At 36.4% G+C, this 18,818-nt stretch overlaps 1 protein-coding gene across 1 annotated transcript in view; it reads right to left on the minus strand.

The window, feature by feature from the left end:
* Positions 1-7,951: 7,951 nt before the first annotated feature.
* LOC148953511 (putative methyltransferase-like protein 25) overlaps positions 7,952-18,818 on the minus strand; it is a 52,512-nt gene continuing 41,645 nt past the window's right edge. The window contains exons 5-6 of the mRNA XM_089087718.1: positions 10,358-10,531; positions 7,952-8,190 (exon numbers count right to left, since the gene is read on the minus strand). Coding sequence (XP_088943844.1) covers positions 7,966-8,190; positions 10,358-10,531 — 399 coding nt within the window. The 3' untranslated portion in view covers positions 7,952-7,965. The remainder of the gene's footprint in view (positions 8,191-10,357; positions 10,532-18,818) is intronic.

Below are 18,818 nucleotides of genomic sequence, written 5' to 3' on the forward strand. Positions count from 1 at the left end.
CATGAAAACATTTAGTTAAAATACAACAGTAATATTAGAGAAACATTCAAAATATAAAACTTAGTGGTTAAAAGAACAAAGTAAACAAAAATACTAGCACAAAATCAAAATCTGCTATGCTTCATATCAGAATTTTTTTTTTCTTCTTCTATTTTGTGCTATGGACTTTTCCGTCACAATTATTAAGCCTTATTCCTGTTTCTCCGTCTTTTTCAATGATTTGAAAAATATTTTTTGTGGATGAAAATAACACACGTTTGACAAGATACGAGTATTAAAGCAGAAGCTATGTCAGATTTTAAAGGCAATGGATTTCCAAGACAAATTCATCAATTTCAAATTTGATTTCCTTAATAATAGAACATTCAATGTGAAGATCGATGAAGCTACATCCTCTTCTCTTACGCTCTATCAGTATTTACAGCAAGGATTGCCACTTAGCCCAATTCTTTTCCTTCTCTTTCAAGCCGAACTCGAATTTTCAATGAGGGGTTCTTCCCCTAGTCAATACCTCGTTCTTTACGCTAAAGTTCGAATTTTTTTCCAATTCTTTAAGAGTGACCCCTGAATCACAAAGGCCGTTTAATTAGAATACATAGTTTTTTTTAAAGTACTAAAAATACTTTAGCGTAAAGAGCGAGGTATTGACTAAGGGGAGAATCCCAAATACACGTAACAGTTTCTGTTCGTTTTAAATTTTAATGTTGCTCCTTACTTTCAGTTGAAAAAACTTGTTTTTTTATTTAATTTCTGAACGTTTTTTTTAAATAATGCTGGGAAATCCGGTGGGCCCCGTCATAGAAATGTCCCGTCCCCCGTGACAATATCCTCCATGGAAAGACCCTCCCACGTAGCCTCCTCTTCCGAACTCCTCCCCACCAGAAGAAATCCCTCTTGAAAACGTCTGCATACTTCTAAGTAACAAATACTATATGTAAACAATGGGCAAAGTTCATAACTTGGGGCCTTTCCCTCGGGGAGTGTGGGGGATTAAGTCATCCTCAAAGACATATTTATTAGATTGTTCGGCTATGCTGAACAAAATGGCTCTCTCAAAATTTTGATCGTGTGACTTTGGAAAAAATGAGCGTGGGAGGGGGCCTAGTTGCCCTCCAATTTTTTGGTCACTTAAAAAGGGCACTATGATTTTTAATTTACATTCAAATGAGCCCTCTCGCAATATTTTGTAACCATTGGATCGATACGATCACCCTTAAAAAAAAAACACGCATCCGTGATCTTTCTTCTGGCGAAAATGCAAAATTTCGCATTTTTGCAGGTAGGAGCTTGAAACCTTTACAGTTGGGTTCTCTGATACGCTGAATATTATGGTTTAATTTCATTAATGGGGAACTTCTATCACTTATAGGGGGAGCTTCCCCCTTTTTTCGAAAATAATGCAAATTTTTTCTGGCTCGTAATGTATCTTTTGATGTATCTACTGGTATCCAAATTCCGTTTTTTAGAGTTTTACTATTGAGCCAGGTCGCTCCTTACTTACAGTTCGTAGCCACGAACTGTTTGATTTACCCCGGACAATTACCGTTAACATCTCCACGCGTAAAATTGAGTCGGCAAAGAGAAAGCAAGACATAAGACAAATTTCGTATAGAAATTCTGGCAAATTCCCACAGTGTAAAATTTCCCTGAAAAATTCACTCCCTGGGAAAATCCGTGGAAAATCCCACCTGCAGAAAATTCACCCCTCCCCCCATCCGAGAAATGTATACATACTTCTCAATAACAAATACTATACGTAAACAATGGGCAAATTTTATTACTTAAAATTCCCCAGGGGTTATGGGGGGTCATGATATCTGAAAAGGCATAGCTATTCGGCCTTTCAACTATGCTGAACAAAATGGCTATCTCAAAATTTTGATCAGAAGATTTTGAGAAAAAAGGGGCATGGGAGGGGGCCTAGTTGCCTTCCAAATTTTTGGGTCACTTAGAATGAGAACTAGAACTTTTAATTTTCGCTAAAATAAGCCCTTTCCCAGTATTCTAGGACCACTGGGTCGATAAGTCCACCCCTGAAAAAAAATAAAAAAATGAACACGCATCCGTGATCTTTCTTCTGGCAAAGAGTACAAAATTACACATTTTTGCAGATAGGAGCTTGAAACCCTATGACTTTTATGAATGACTTTTAGGGTATGTTTTCCCTTTTTTTTGAAAATAAGGTAAATTTTTTCAGGCTTGTAACCTTCGATGGTTAAGACTAAACTTAACGAAACTTATATATTTGAAATCAGCATAAAATCCAATTCTTTTGATGTATCTATTGGTATCAAAATTCCGGTTTTTAGAGTTTCAATTACTATTGAGCCGGGTCGGTCCTTACTTACAGTTCGTTACCACAAAACTGGTTGATTGATGGCTGCTACCTGGGCAGTGTGAATGTAAGAGCCATCTACAATCTGTTTCATTGTGTCTACTGAAAGCTAAGGGATTACGGTGGCTATACCAACTCTACCATTTCTAACCAAGCCGTCTGAATATATTTGAAGATTGTTGGGGAATCTGATATATATTTAAATATTGTTGGAGAATTTATCTTATATTGTCTGAAAATTCTTTGCATTTCGAACTGGGAACGGTGATTTCTTGTCTTAGATAAGCAGCAGGAATGTTGGGATAGGGATCGTTTCTCATGGTGGTGTTTCCTGCTTAACTGTATTATCAGTTTATGAAATATAGCTTAAAATTTAAAACTTCATCCAGCAACACATCAATTTGCCCTAGAGAAAGGAAAAGGGAAAAAATAATGCAAAACAATGAACTTTTGAATACTGCCCGTGGATAATTCCGAGCATTAGGTAGAAGGAGGGGGGGATCCGGGATGCATTTTTTCTGGAGAAATCTTTTAAATTAAAATCTTCTATTTGGAATGAAGTAAGAACTTTGTTATTATAGAGTTTAGTTAGAAAAGATATATCAGAGTTTAGTTAGAATCGTATATCAAGGTCACCAAAAGTAGTAGGGTCATTGTAGTAATAAAATTCTATAATCTTCTTGGCTAGCCAAAAGTCTGTAAAGTGACCAGCTTTGTCTCTTAAATGTCTGCTGTCCCTTCTGACAATAAAAAAAATTAGTAAAATCTTTAGGTGCAAATGTGGGCAGAAGTAAAATTTAAAATAGAAATTACAAGCAAGTTTAAAACAGCCCAACTCGAGTAATAAACACGAATATCACTGTTCTCATAAAGAATTTGAATAATATACTCGGGTATCACTTTTCGTAATTGAGAACCTGTTCAGAGAGTTTAAGTCCATGACGCTAAGTTTGTATTTATTTCAAAGTAAGGATTAATAAACCCATTTTTTCTGTTAGCTCGGGAAAACTAAATGTTAGCCAACAAAACTTGTAAACTAGCAACTCTCAGAAACGTATTAATCGGGCGAGAAACACAGGAAATAAAAGATGAAAAAAAATCAGCATAGCTGACTTGGCTAGCCTGTCCATGAAAATATTCGTAAGAAGTCGATATAAAAATTGAGACAATTTTTTTTATCGGCTATAATTGAAAATACTGTAACTGGAATTGGAAATACTATAATTGAAATTGGAAATACTATAATTGGAATTGGAAATACTGTAATTGGAATTTAAAATACTATCAAAGATGAAGATACTAAACTATGCAGCATTATTTTGATCTCCACTCTCCTCAAGTTTCAATTTGATGGTTTTCTCAGCAGAGCAGCTAACTGTTTTTTCATATCATTTCTTGTTGGGGAAGATAAAAAAACCATCGGAAAGATTTTATCTCTTAGAATGAGGCTTAGAATATGTAAAGTAGAAAGGTTTCCAAAATTTATGCTTTCTTGATGGAGATCCAAGATTGCTTGAACAAATCAAGCACTACCTTCCTTTATACTTTTATTTTGATTATTGTGTCGTAATGAGGTATTGAGCCTCTATTTTCCGTATTATCGAAATAAAACGCAGCAAACTATTGTTTGGATTGGACCGGGAGGGGAAACAAAACCAGCCTTTTTCACCAAGCAACGCCAGAAATCATTAAGGCTAAACTACGATATACTCTAAAATTTTGGCCAACGATAATCGGTCAAATTATGAAGTACTTTTCACATCAACGGACCGAAGAATATTTGCATCGGTTTCTCCAATCAATGACTTAAAAGAGCTGTTTTCCAGTCAAATAATCAGACTGTTATAATATTTTACGACTGTCTTGGGAACACCCTTGTAATCGTCCATGTGACAATCATATTACAACATTTATACTTAGATGAAAATCGTTTCTTATTACGATGAGTGAATACCCTGAACATATAACAACGAGAGTTTAGTAGTTTATCTTACAGTGTACAGTCGACAGTACAGAATTCATGGGCAGTTCTAGACAACAGATTTACTTTTCACGCTAGCCTGTAATTCTATCTATTTCATGCCTTCTAACGGGTAAGTGACCAGATTAGACTTTTTTTGCTAAATGGTCAAAAATACTGTCAAATTCATGAAAAATTAACATTTTCGTTGGTACTTTGTTTGAAGTCTTTGGCAAAATTTAGAGGCTTTTTACAAAGCCTCCATTCTGGAGGTCCGAGTGATATTTGTTGTCCAGTTGTAAGCCGGCTGAAGCCCTTTTTGTAGACTTGAGAAACCGTTATTAGTGCCTAACCTGTATTGCTGGGGCTAATTACTTGTTGAGGCCACGGCAATTTCAATGATTTACATAAAATGAAATTGGCGAGATAGACGACACAGAAAGACAACTATGGTGCTGACTTTTCAACGACGGATGGAGAAGCTTTGATACAAATTAAAGAGTTCCAGAAACTCGTCTCCCAGGATTAGAAAATATGACATTTAGGAGTAGAAATTATTAATTTAAAATGAAGGATCGGGTAAATGGGCAGAGATTATGGCCCACGATGAATAAGGAAGCTTCCAATTCTTATTAGGTTGAGATAGTTTTAATAATAGAATTGCAGTTGCACATCTTGTGACCAAAAAGTACAAGGTATCAGTCATACTGGCACATGCCCCTGTGAAATATAGGGTAATGGAATATAGTGACTTACAAAAATCTTAAATACAATTACAGGAAAATACATACAGTATCTCATGCAGAAATATGGTATTTTTATTAGAGGACTTTGATGACCAGGTTGGTAAAAATAGGCATAGAAGGTATCCTAGCCCAGGAAAATTTTATACAGAGAAGGAAAATATCAATGGTTATAGCCTGCTTCAGTTTCGTAGACACAGCATTCTAGTTACAACCAATTAGGTCCTTCGTAGTTAAATTAGCCATAGGTTAACATGATACCCACATGGTGGTAAGATAGATAACCTCTTAATTATTCTGTTTTTTAGTGGCCATATACCTTATATATACCATATACCTAACGAAGAAACCGATTTGTTCTCGAGTTTTACGTTGCGTAAACTTGAGTGAGTGGCGCATAATACACAAGAACCAAAATTCCTCCAACCAAAAAGTAATGTCAATACAATTCATCGTTTAAGATTTTAAATTATGCTTTGAAACATTCAATGCATGGGTCAAACCGTCACAACTCAAGAACGAACAGATTCTAGTTATAACCAATTAGGTCTTTCGTAATTAAATTAGCCATAGGTTAAGATGGTACTCACATGGTGGTAAGATAGTCATAGGTTCACATGGTACCCACATGGTGGTAAGCACAGTTTATAGAATTAGCAGTATGATCATTCCCTATCTCACCCATTGTAAAAACCCGGACCGGGGTGCGAGTGCTCCAGAAAACGTTTTTGCAGATATAAACATAAGCGGCATCAGATCTTTTCACGGGTAGACAAGTCAGATTTCTCTTGGACGCGAAACTTACAGTTATAATAGAAATAATCGGAAATAAGTGGAAACCCGCTATTACGAGTAATGCACTTTGTAACCCTCTTGGACGCGAAACTTACAGTTATAATAGAAATAATCGGAAATTTGTGGAAACTCGCTATTACGAATAATGCACTTTGTAACCATTTCTCATTGATTGACGGAAACAGACTAACCAGCTAATGCAGAAACAAGTGGGAGGAGCTTTTTGTTCGCACCGAGAATGAAGACCAGAAATGATCTGCGATAAACTTACTGGATAATTCTATAAACTGTGGTGGTAAGATAGCAATAGATTCACATGGTACCCACATGGTGGTAAGATAGCCATAGGTTAACATGGTACCCACATGGTGGTAAGATAGATAACCTCTTAATTATTCTGTTATAAATCGAAACCTGACAGGATCGATACAGGGCGCTAGGGTATACAGAAGTACTATTATTGATGTTAAAAGTAGAAATCAAATTTTCGCAATACCTAAAATTAATTTAAAGCTTAGGAAGTGAAACTGCCTTCCAGATAGTTATGAGGTTGATAAACTACAGAATCAATATTTGAGAAAAATTTCCAAGAACAATTAGATGTGAAACTGGAGGGAAAAAATTTGATTATGTAGAAGATGGATGCAATAATAATTGGAAAATAATATGCAAAGTAGAAGAAGATGTTTAGGGAGGAAAGTTAGGAAAACAGCTACGAATATTAGTGAAAACGCTTTTTGCTTACTAGAAGAGAGAGAAGTTTTGTATAAGAAATTTCTAGCTGATAGCTCTTACAAGAACCAAACGAAAATAAGTGAGGTACAGAAGACATTATAGAGTGAATAAAGAAGACACGAAATGGAGGCTATGGATATAATTTTATTAATCTGTATTCTTATATTATAACGTCAGACCAAAGAGCATTTAAAACTGTTAAGAACGAAAAATCCAGCTTATCTCCAAGAAAAGAACACAAAGAAAAGCAATGAACATCAATAACAAATGTCGGTGAAATGGATACATTTTTTGAGATTCTAAGAGTTAAGGGTGCAAGGATTGTTGCAAAAATAAATTAAAATTCGTTTAAATCGGCAATAAATGAGGATGAAGAGGTGATGTTAGATACCGCGAAAATTCACCAACAGCAGCGCTCAAGCAGCGTTATTAGTGGGGAAGCTACATGCAGTGAAAATGTACAACAGCCAAAACAAAGGGAGTTTTTTTTTTTGCAGTGGAAAACAGTTTGGGAGAAAAGGTGTTAAAAATAAGAATAGAATGCTAGAGACCACAATAATGACAGCTGTCAAGTGAAATTGATACTTGTTTGAACTTTGTACATTAATGACATAATGTACAGCAGTAATAATGACAGCTGTCAAGTGAAATTGATACTTGTTTGAACTTTGTACATTAATGACATAATGTACAGCAGTAATAATGACAGCTGTCAAGTGAAATTGATACTTGTTTGAACTTTGTACATTAAAAATTAAGCTTTACGAGAAATATACCTCGATCCCATTGTACAGGGCTGTAATGAAAGATACTTAGGAAGGATGGGTCACACGTTAGGGATGATAGGTTGTCAAAATCGTGTTTTTTGGCAATCTCTACTGGAGCAAAAAAACGATGTCCTTGAATGGGGCGGGAGGAGGTCTTAAGTAGATTTTTAAAGGAAGTACACAGTTCATATCAGGGTAAAGAGCTAAGCTCTGAACAGTGGAATTGAGGATGGGCGTATGCAATGTTACTACCTTCGTGTAGCTGGGTCCTTCAATGAGTTGTGAGACGTCGTAGTTTGCATCATTACCGAAAAATATACTAAAAGCCATCTACGCTTTAAAATTTTCTTTTGTACCAGTGGCAGCAGCCAGTTTTACCAACGCTGCCTGCGGGGTTATTTCTTATAGGCATTTATACTTTTTTAAATTTGCTGGGTAACACCATACTATTTTTGGCACTTCTCGCACTCTTGATACCCATAATTTTTATGCGTCTCAGGGCTGCTTTATTAAAACACCATAAAAGTTGCCGTTTTAATAAAGCAGAAAAATAATCGCATTATATAGTTTCTTTTTCTGCTTTACATGTCTTAATTTTGGACAGTATCATGACAAATTAAGTCAGAAAATTTATTTCTTCCCTAAAACAGCAAAGCATCTTGGAGACATAGCAGGGTCAAATACTTGAACTATAGAAGCAGTTATTCCCTGTTCCAATAGAAATAATAATCGATCCAGTAGTATAACAGTTTCCACAACGGGAGCAAGGCAGTTCCTTAGATAATAGAACTTGAAAAAGTTAGTCTTATCATTTGAGAATCTTTTCAAGTATAGTTCACAGTCTTCCTCTGTAACCTGCAAAATAATAGCTGATCAGTGACCGTTTTGAAGATTTGTCCTGACTATGTTGAGAATCAACGAAATCTGAATTAAGAAGGAAATTGGAATTAAGGAGATTTGAGCATGAGAATAAAGGAGGGAGAGCCAGGGGTCACCATACAGCTAAAAAGATTTTTTTTTTGGGGGGGGGGAGAGTTAGGTCATGGAGGGAGGGCCAGGGGTCAGCTTCCATGATTTTTGGACTAAAATATTGTTACTAATTTTTTTCAGGGGGGGGGGAAGGGTCAGGCCATAGAGGGCCTGTTTTGCAACTGTTTCACGACATTAGTGCTTGTTTTCTATCATTTGCTCCAAGAGGTTTGGTCCTGACTATGTTGAGAATTAAGGAAAACAGAAAAAAAAAGATTACAAGCTAAAGTTCCGTCTTAAAAAGTGTCCTTTAATTAAGTGGGTTTACTTTTGCGGCATCAATCTTCATATTTTTTTTGTCGAGTTATCTTATTCCTTAAGCGTATGTAAGAAAAGTACCGCTATCCGCTTTTTTCCCACTGCAGGATTTACTTCTTGTTGCTATGTCAAATCTTTGAGCTAGTAAAAAGAGCTTAAAGCGTGATTGGTTCTTTTGTATGACAATAAGCGGATAATAAGAATGGAAAGTCTCGATTATCTGAATAAGGTCTGTTCCTACCATCCCCAAATAAAAACTAACACCTGTGTTTTCGTGAGAAAATTGTTTAACAATAATTGCTAATGAAATCCTTCAACAATGTGGAAGTTTGTGAACAAGAGTTACTGATGAATTTTCAGCGCCAAATTCAAGATATCCGAAGAATAAAAATAAAATTTTTAAAATTTTCATTCAAGAAATAACTGTAGACATACTTTGTGTCTTAAAAATTGCGTATTGAATTGTCGTACCTGTTTTTGATTTTGAAATACTGTTTTCAAGCTTTATTTACACATGAAGATCAAATTTTTTTAAATCCAATTCATAGGTTCCGTGAATTGTTACTGGCACCATTATTGAGGCGGGGGGGGGGGGGAAGGGGAGGAATAAATAAATTTTCAAATAATACCCTTTTTATATACCCTTCATAAATACCCATTTTGTATCTTCATTGAAATAAAATAAAAACCATCTTTCTTATAGCGAAGATACAATATTCCCCCATTTTGTAGATGGGAGGTTGAAACCTCTTCATTTTACACATCCTAGGGCTATATATTGGACCATCAGGGTACTCTACCAACAGCTACTTCAACGAATCATGAAAGTAATACATTTTTTACACAAGAAATATTATTTCTGTTTAAAATTAAAATCCCAAGTGCGAATTCCTTCTTGGACAAAACACACCATGTCTTCTTTGTTAACTAGTTTTCTCGCATTTGTGTCAAGGTGAAAAGATTTCCACCAAGAGATGTTAACACAATTCTTGGGAAAAAAAGTATTATTTAAAATTATTCAAAAAATGTGGGTAAAAATGCAGGGAAACATGATAATCTGATTAATAGAAAGACACTGTAGATATAACATAAGAATTTCTTTGTTTTAGCGTTATCTTTTTTTTACATATCCTAGGGTTATATCTTGGACCATCAGGGGGAAGGTTGGGGGGTTGGTCATTGCCAGAAAAAACGACCAAGACATCTGGAAAGACCATAAAATAAGGAATCCAATGGTACTACTTCTATTTTATTAAAATGTTTCCTTTAGATGCGGCCAAACACAGCAAATTTACCCCCCATTCAACCTAACCTGATGCAAGGGTTGAATGAACGCAGGTTGAGTTAAATGGGGTCAAATTAAATGAGGATTGAATTGTGCGGGGTTGGGTTGAATGGGGACTGAATTAAAAGGGGGTTAAGGTAAACAGGGGTTGAGTTTAATGTGGGTTGTGTTAAATGGGTTGAGTAAAACTGGGGAGGGAGGTTGAGGCACATGGGAACTGAGTTTAGTTTCGTTGAATCTAAAGATGGTAGTACAATATTTGTATTCACAACTATTTACCACCTACATTGAGAAACAACTTCTGTACCGTTTTCAAAATAGTAGGCCTTTAGAAAAAAAAACAAAACAAATGTAACTTTTTATGCAACATTTTGTCCAAATTGATGTTTAATTATCGAAAGGCTATAAGTATTTAACGGTATTTGAATAACCTACATTTTCAATACTTACATTAACATCAGGGATTCTGCTGCTAGCTCTTTTGGCGTAATCAAAAAAGTTTGATACTTTCTTTACACGCCCGACCTTAAAGTGGGAACGGGGATCTTCTTCTTTCAACCATCCTGCTTTTTCACAAAGCATCACTTCCAAAACAGCTCGATGAAAAATAATATCTGAACATTCCTAAAACAGAAACAAGTAATCAAAATCTCTTTCTACCCTCTTTGTAGTTAAATACTACTTTTACTACTAGCAACTCTAATAGACTACTAACAATATCTTTATTTTATGCTCTTCCCAACATCATCGTCGCTTTTCTTACAATATATACCCCCCCCCCCCCAAAAAAAAACAACCATGTAATCCCGACGGTTTTACACTCACAAAAATAACTGCTCAATAGAAACTTTTTGCTCACCAACAAAATTTTTCAGATCTATTAGATAGCAAGACAGTTTCTTTTATGCATAAAGGAACATTACTACCCAAAAACATAAGTGCTTCTTGCCTACAAAATGTTCAATAGATTAAAATATCTTTCTCTCCTCTTTGTCGTTAGATACAACTATTACTGCTAATAGTAGCTCTAACAGACTTCTTATTTTATTTTCAATCATGGTCACTTTTCTGACAATGCATAACATAGTAATGGATAAACTTTGGCTTTTCAGCCTCTCACATTATTCTTCCAAAATGTAGTAAGATGCGCCATTCTGATTATACTTCTAACCCTTACAGTCAATTTATAGTTTATTGCATGCATTTTATTTTAATCTACACAATTAAATCAAACCAGATGAAAATTATTTTAAGTGTTTCCAATTAAAAAATTTCCGAAAAATACTACAATTATTAATTAGTCACACTTTAACTGAGTACTATTGACTCACATTCTTAGTAGGGGGCCTCCCCCAGGCCACTCAGCACGGCCCCAGGTGGCGGATAGGGGAACATCCTACAGATATGTAGGATACCTTCATAGAAGGCGCGGACCTAGGGGGGACCTAGTTCCTGGGGGTCCATAATTGAAACTGGGACACCCTCGCCCGGGGGTCTGAAATACAGGCGGAGGAGGAGGGAGGCCCCTCTGATGTACACCATGCAGGACCCACTGGCGTGTGGACATGTCCCGGTGGTTACACACCTTCTCTCAGCAATGGGAAAAATTCCTCGGCGTCGCAGACCACCAAACGGGAGGATCTCTTCCTAGAGGGACTACTGTGAAGGGCAGACGATCCAGCTGCATGGACAATGGCCTCTGCTAAGGGTAGAGAGGAGTGGCTTACCGCCACCCCGACAAATTAGCCCTGAAACTCCTCCTCCTAAATATAAATGATGAAAATGGCGAACAAGAAAGTAAGAACCCGTGCTACCGCGTCCGGGATAACCCACGGTATGAGACCAAGAATTACAAATTGCGAGAATGATATTGTTGATAATGATGATAATGAAATGAATATAAATATAAATGATGATAATGAATAATGATAATGAATATAAATCTTACGTAAAGGTAAAATATAAAACCAGTAAAACATAAAAATGTAAAAATTAAAATGATACGGTAAAAAATGACAAATACCTCAAATTTGAAATACCCCAAAAATAAGATTCAAAGAAAATTATACTGTAAATAAAATTGCAACACACTTTTCTATTATTGTTCTATAACAATATGCTTTGAATGACTTCCATGTGATTGAATCACAATGTCTTATAACGTCACAACATATAGGCACAAATTCCCTTTGTGCTTTTCCTATTGTAAGTCTGTTAGCGACATTGTTGCGCGTAGAGTCAATTTGGACCTTTTTGAAAACTATTTTTTCTGTCAGTGCAAAAAAAAAAAAAAAAAAAAAAAAATAGGTTCAAGTTGTGTTGATTGTAATTTAGCGTCGATACAAAATTGAACTTATTTCTGACCCAAGTCTTAGCTACTAAAAAAAAAGCAATAAAGCAAGTAGTTGAGGCAAGGCGTTTAAAAATTTGGTAGTATTGATATGTGACACCTGGAACTGGGCCACTGAATTTTGTTTTCTCCGATGTTCTTAAACTTGCAGGTTTGTAGGCAGAGACAAAGGACCTCAATGAAGATTTGAGAGTTGAATATTAGATTAAATATTTGAGGTAATACATTGATTAAATATAGACTACAGAACATTATAATTTCAATAAATATTATAATATTATTAAAATATACAATATTATTAGAATTTAACTTACAATTATAATCTAATATTGTAATAATATTATACAATATATGACATTATTATAATTTAAATAAATATTATAATATAGTTAATTGATTGTAATTTAGCGTCGATGCAAAAGCAAACTTATTTCTGACCCAAGTCTTAGCTACTCAAAAAAGCAATAAAGCAAGTAGTTGAGGCAAAGCGTTTAAAAATTTGATAGTATTGATATGTGACACCCGGAACTGGGCCACTAAATTTTGTTTTCTCCGATGTTCTTAAACTTGCAGGCTTGTAGGTAGGGACAAGGGACCTCAATGAAGATTTGAGACTTGAATATTAGATTAAATATTTGAGGTAATACATTGATTAAGTATAGGCTACAGAACATTATAATTTCAATAAATATTATAATATTATTAAAATATATAATGTTATTAGAATTTAATTTTATAATAACATTATATAATATATGACATTATTATAATTTAAATAAATATTTGGTACGATGTTGACACAATGTATTATTTATTTATTTTGGTTTTAGACCAGGTTACTTCGTATCAAAGGAGTTCTCGTAGAAACTTCGAAAAGGGATAATTCGATTGGAAATTGAAAGTGCTAGTGCCCTTTTTAATAGTCGAAAGTTACTGGAAGGCGACTAACCCCTCCCATTCCCCAAAAATATCCAGTCAAAATTTTGAGATATTCATTTTGTTCAACAAAGTTGAAAGGTCTGGAAATCATGCTTTTGAGCATGACAACTCCCCCACAGCCCTCAGGGCACGGGTTTTAAGTTATGCCCTGGGGACAAATAAGGTTTATATAAAAAGGGTGATTGTATAAACTTCGGAGGGGGCTCATTGCATTAGTAATCAGGCATTCTAGTGCCCTTTTTAAGATTCAGAGTGATTGGAGGGCAGCTACCCCCCCCCCACCTCAAACACATGTCATAATGTTCCGAAATGCATCCAATTGAAATTTTAAGATAGCAATTTAATTCAAAAATAGTTCAAAGATCATATAACAAGGCTTTTGGGGTTGAAACAAACCCCCAGAGCCTGGGGGCAAGGGTTGTAGGTTACGCCCCGGGGGCATTTAAGATTTTTATGGATAGGATGGTTGTATAAACTCTGCAGGAGTCTTATTTGATTGAAAATTGGAAGTTATAGTTCCCTTTTAAGAGTCCAAAGCGAAGGAGGGCAACTAGCCCCCCCCCCCCACCGACTACTCTTCTTTTCACCAAACGAATCTAATTGAAATTGTGGGATAGCCATTTATTCAAAATAGTCCAAAGAACATATAACAATGCCTCTAGGATTGAAACAACCCCCTAGAGCCCTAGAGCAAGGGTTGTAAGTTATAACCTGGGGGTTTATAAGGTTTTTATTGATGCTTGTATAAACTTCAGTTGCGGCTTATTTGATTTGAAATCGGAGGTTATAGTGCCCTTTTTAAGAGTCAAAGCGACTTGAGAGCAACTTGCCCTCTACGCCCATCATTTCCCCTAACACCTCTAATCAAAAATTTGAGATGGCAATTTTGTTCAGCGTAGTTGAAGGGTCTGGACATTATGTCTTTGTAGATGACAACCACCCCATAGCCCTCAGGGCAAGGGTTGTAAGTTTTGCCCTAGGGGCATATAAGGTTTTCATACAAAGTGTGGTCGTATATAACTCAGAGGGGTTTCATTGGAAAGGTAATTAGAAGTTTTAGTGCCCTTTTAAGAGTCAAAGTGATCAGAGGGCAGCTACCCCCTCCCCCACACACGTCGTCTTGTCCCGAAATGCAGACAATAGAAATTTTGAGATGGCCATTTTAGTCAAAATAGTCCAAAGATCCTATAACAAGGCTTTTTGGGTCTTTACAAACTACAAGAGCCTGAGGGCAAGGGTTGTAAGTTATACCCCGGGGCATTTAAGGTTTTTATGGAAGGGATGGTTGTATAAACTTTAGAGGGGGCTAATTTTTTTGAAAATTTAAAGTTCTAGTTCCCCTTTAAGAGTCAAAACTGATGGCGGTCAACTAGCCCCCCTCTCTTTCACGAAACGGATCTGATTGAAATTGTGAGATACCCATTCTAAAAAAAATAGTCCAAATAACATATAACAATGCATCCAGGGTTGACACAACCCCCCAGAGGCCTGGGACAAGGACGGTAAGTTATGCCCAGGACATATAAGGTTTTTAAGGAATGGATTGTCGTATAAACTTCAGACGGGGCTCATTTGATCCGAAATTTGAAGTTAAAGTGTCCTTTTTAAGAGTCTAAAGTGATTTGAGAGCAACCAGCCCCCTCCCCACGCACATCATTTCACAAAAACAAACATCCAAGCAAAGTTTTGAGACATCTATTTTTTTCAGCATTATTGAAAGGTTCAATAGTAATGCGTTTGGGGATGTCAACCGCTCCACCCTGAGGCCTCAGGGCAAGGGCTGTAAGTTAGGTAATTTCTTCACTGTTTACATATAGTTTATGTTATTGAGAAAAAATATGCATGTTTGACTACTACTTTCCCAAAATACGAAGGGTATTAAGGCGAGTCTTTCAAGGAATGCCTAAAATAGTGCTGAACCAGATCTAAGCATGTTATGTGTATATGGAATGTCAAAAGGGCGCAACTCAGGAATCACAGGGTATATTATTTGGAGCTTTCAGGAAATGATAAAGGAGATGACCAGTTGACCAAAAAGGCAACATTTGCACGCTACTACTGCTACAACTGCTGCTGGTTCTACTGCAACCACAACTACTACTACCACTACTATCAATAAAACTACTACTTCTGTAGCAGGTACTACTAAGGCTGAGGACATTGAAATAAGCATCTGAGGAAACGTTGAACTAAATCAAAGCATATTATGTGCATACAGATTGATAATACGGACATATCAGCAATTTTTAAAACGGATTATCGTATCAAGAGGAAACTTCAGAGGTATCATGAGTGGGATATTCAGTAGACCAAAAAGTAAAATGAACCTGATACTGATATTAATACTGCTGCTACTACTAATAATAATAATACACTATTACTGCTACCACTGTTCCTACTACTACCACTACTAATATGATAGTAGTACAATTAAGGCTATGCTTATGAAGTTGAAAATTTGACAGAATATTGAGGGGGAGTTTGAACTAAATCAAACCATACTACGGGGATGCAGATTGTCAAAGGGCGTACCTCAAGAATGGATTTGGGTATCGAGTTGGAGCTTTCAAAGAATACTTAAAGGGGAAGATCAATTGACAAAAAGATAATATATGTATGTCACTACTAACACTGCTACCTTTGCTACTTTTACTAATGCTGCTACTGCTGCTAAACTACTCCAATTAATACTTCAATTGCATCAACTTGTAAGGCTTAGAGCGTTAAGATGAAAAAAATGTCAAAAGCGGGTCAAAAGTGCAAATCAGAAATATTTTTGGAATGGCTTACCATGCCAAGGTGAAATTTCCAGGGCATCATGAAAGGGATGTTCAACTGATCAAAAGGCAAGATGTCCATACTACTACTGCTATTAATACTGCTACTACTACTGTTACTACTTTACTAATGGATCATTAACACTGCAACTACTTCTCCTACTGCTACCGCAACAGCCGTGATGCTAGTACTATCAATGTTAAGTCTATGAAGGTAAAATCTGAGAGAAAATAGATGACAAATTCAAACTAACAAAAGACATTATGTGAACTTAAGACTGTCAAAAGAGCGTATCTTAAGAACTGATTTGTGTATTAACTTGGAACATCGGGTGTTGAAGGGGATGTAGAAAAAAAAAACAAAGATGAAAACTAATGCTACTACTGCCACTACAGCTTTTTCTACTCCATAAGATAAGGGTATTAAGGTGAAGCTTTCAAGGAATTATTAGGCAGATGTTGAACTAAATCAAAACGAACTATGATCATGTATATTGTGGCGGATGTTGAACTAGCCAGAAGACATTATGTATACTTTTAATTCTACTTCTACGGTTACTGTAACTAATGACACGAAGGGTAATTTAGGGAATGGTTTAGGGGGAGTTTCAATTAAAAGAAAAACTATTTGCATGCCTGTAGTAAAAGGGCATATAAACAATATTATAGGCAGCACTGCTCTATCATTACTAGTAATATCATTGATGTTTTAAAGGAGCTAATTTGACTGGGAATTAAAAGTTCTAGTGTCCTTTTTAAGAGTCAAAACTGATTTCACCTTTCCAGCTTTCCTGGAAAGGCAATCAGCTTTCCAATCCAGTTTCCCTGAAAAAGACTATGTCAATATAAAACAAACAGAAATTAAGAGAAAATAAACTTTTCTACAAAATAAGTTTTTCAAGGAAAAGTAAAGAACTCCATTTAACCAAAAATAAGCAAAAATAGAATCAAATAATCTACCAAGCGTAAAACCACCACAAATCAGTATCAATAAATAAATGAAACCACAAACGAACAGAAATTACAATAAATAACTGAGTCAAACTCAAAACGAGCAGAAAATAACATGATTAGGGGTAATAACCCATATGCCTTCTCAAGGCCAAAACATAATTTGTACTTTACTGAAAATTTTTTTAATGTTTTCACTTATATCTTTAATAAATAAAAAATTATTAATATTTTAAAGAATAAATATGAGGATATGTATAATTACAGATTTTCGATTTGTGTGAATAGTATAAATAAACAAGTAAAAAAATAGGTTAACAAATATTAAAATATATAGTATAAATTTTATAGTTTTTATTCATCATGGCCACTGGCTGAAAAGTCGTACGACTGATGCGGAGGGCTTAGCTCTGCTAGACATGAGTCTTGCTTACTGCCTAAAAAAAGTTGTTGTTGAATTTGACACTTACATCGGCCCTCATTGAACATCCAGGCTTAGTCTCTTCTTAACTGATCATTCGGATTCCTTTAGTGTTGAAAGCCATCCTTTTGCCAGCGACCATGTGGCAGTTATAGCTCGTGGAAATCTCAAAATACCTCCACCTGTAAAGCACGAGCGGGTCATCACGCAGTATCACCGCACAGACTGGGATGGTCTGCGAAACTTATTATCGACAAAGCCGTGGAGTAAATTTTTAAAAGAAGCCCAACATAAAGCAGCGGCACCTTATGAAAAAGCGATTACAGAGGCTATTGAGCAATTCGTCCCATCAAGAACAGTAAAAGTCTCATCTCGAGATAAGCCATGGTTCAGTTCTGGTTGTAGAGAGGCAATCAGGGCCAGAAAGAAGGCTCACGAGAAATGGCGTTCAACTGAATCCGACGAGGACCGGGTTGCTTTTATTAGCGCTCGAAACGAGTCTGTTAAAGCAGTACGTCAAGCTAGAGCCGATTACAAGCACAAGTCTGTAGACAAACTGAAAAGTGCCCCTGCAAAGCGGTGGTGGGGGGTCGTCAAAGAAGCCCTACCGTCATCTAAATCAACATCAATTTCCTCGCTTCATGTTGAAGGGACGATGATCCAGTCAGGCCAGGAAAAGGCAGATGCTCTTGCACAAGCCTTTTCAAAGAACTCCTAACTTGATGAGGACGGAGTCTCCCCTCCCCCTTTCCACCACGAACAGATTCAAAAATCACCAGCGTTAACATAACTATTAGGAAGGCGCTCAGAACGCTAAGCCAGCTGGATGTCACCAAAGCTTCAGGACCTAAAAGGATTCCCAATCTTATCCTTAAAAGATGTGCCCCTGAACTTGCTGGTTCTCTCGCCTCTCTCTATAGAAGATGCTTTGGAGCGGGATTATTCCCGAAAGCCTGGAAAACTGCTCATGAGGTCCCTGTTCCAAAGGCAGAGCCTGACCTTACTAATGTAGGATCATATCGTCCAATAAGTCTGCTGTCCTGCGTAGGTAAAGTTTATGAAGGCGTCATTAATAAGACCCTTTACCAATACCTTGAGTCACATCTGTTGTTGGCAGACACGCTATACGGTTTTCGCAGAAAACGGTCTACGTTAGACTGTCTGATTGCACAGTATTAAGAGTGGGTTGAGCTCCTTTCCCAGGGGCACGATATTCGCCTTCTTTCCTTTGACATCGCAAAAGCCTTTGATCGTGTATGGCACGAGGGACTTCTTTGTAAACTGAAAGCCTATGGAATTCATGGTCGACTATTTGACGTGCTTGCTGACTTTTTTCGTCAAAGATCGTTGCAATTTATCCTCGATGGCTTCATATCAAAGGACATCCATTTTTATCAGGAGTATCACAAGAAAGTATTCTTGGGCCAACTCTTTTCTTGATGTTCATAAACGACCTAGGGGACAACCTTGTGA

Source organism: Artemia sp. Qi Xiang Cuo, chromosome 4 (genome assembly GCF_049724085.1).
Source record: "Artemia sp. Qi Xiang Cuo chromosome 4, ASM4972408v1, whole genome shotgun sequence".
Classification (NCBI taxonomy): Eukaryota; Metazoa; Arthropoda; class Branchiopoda; order Anostraca; family Artemiidae; genus Artemia; species Artemia sp. Qi Xiang Cuo.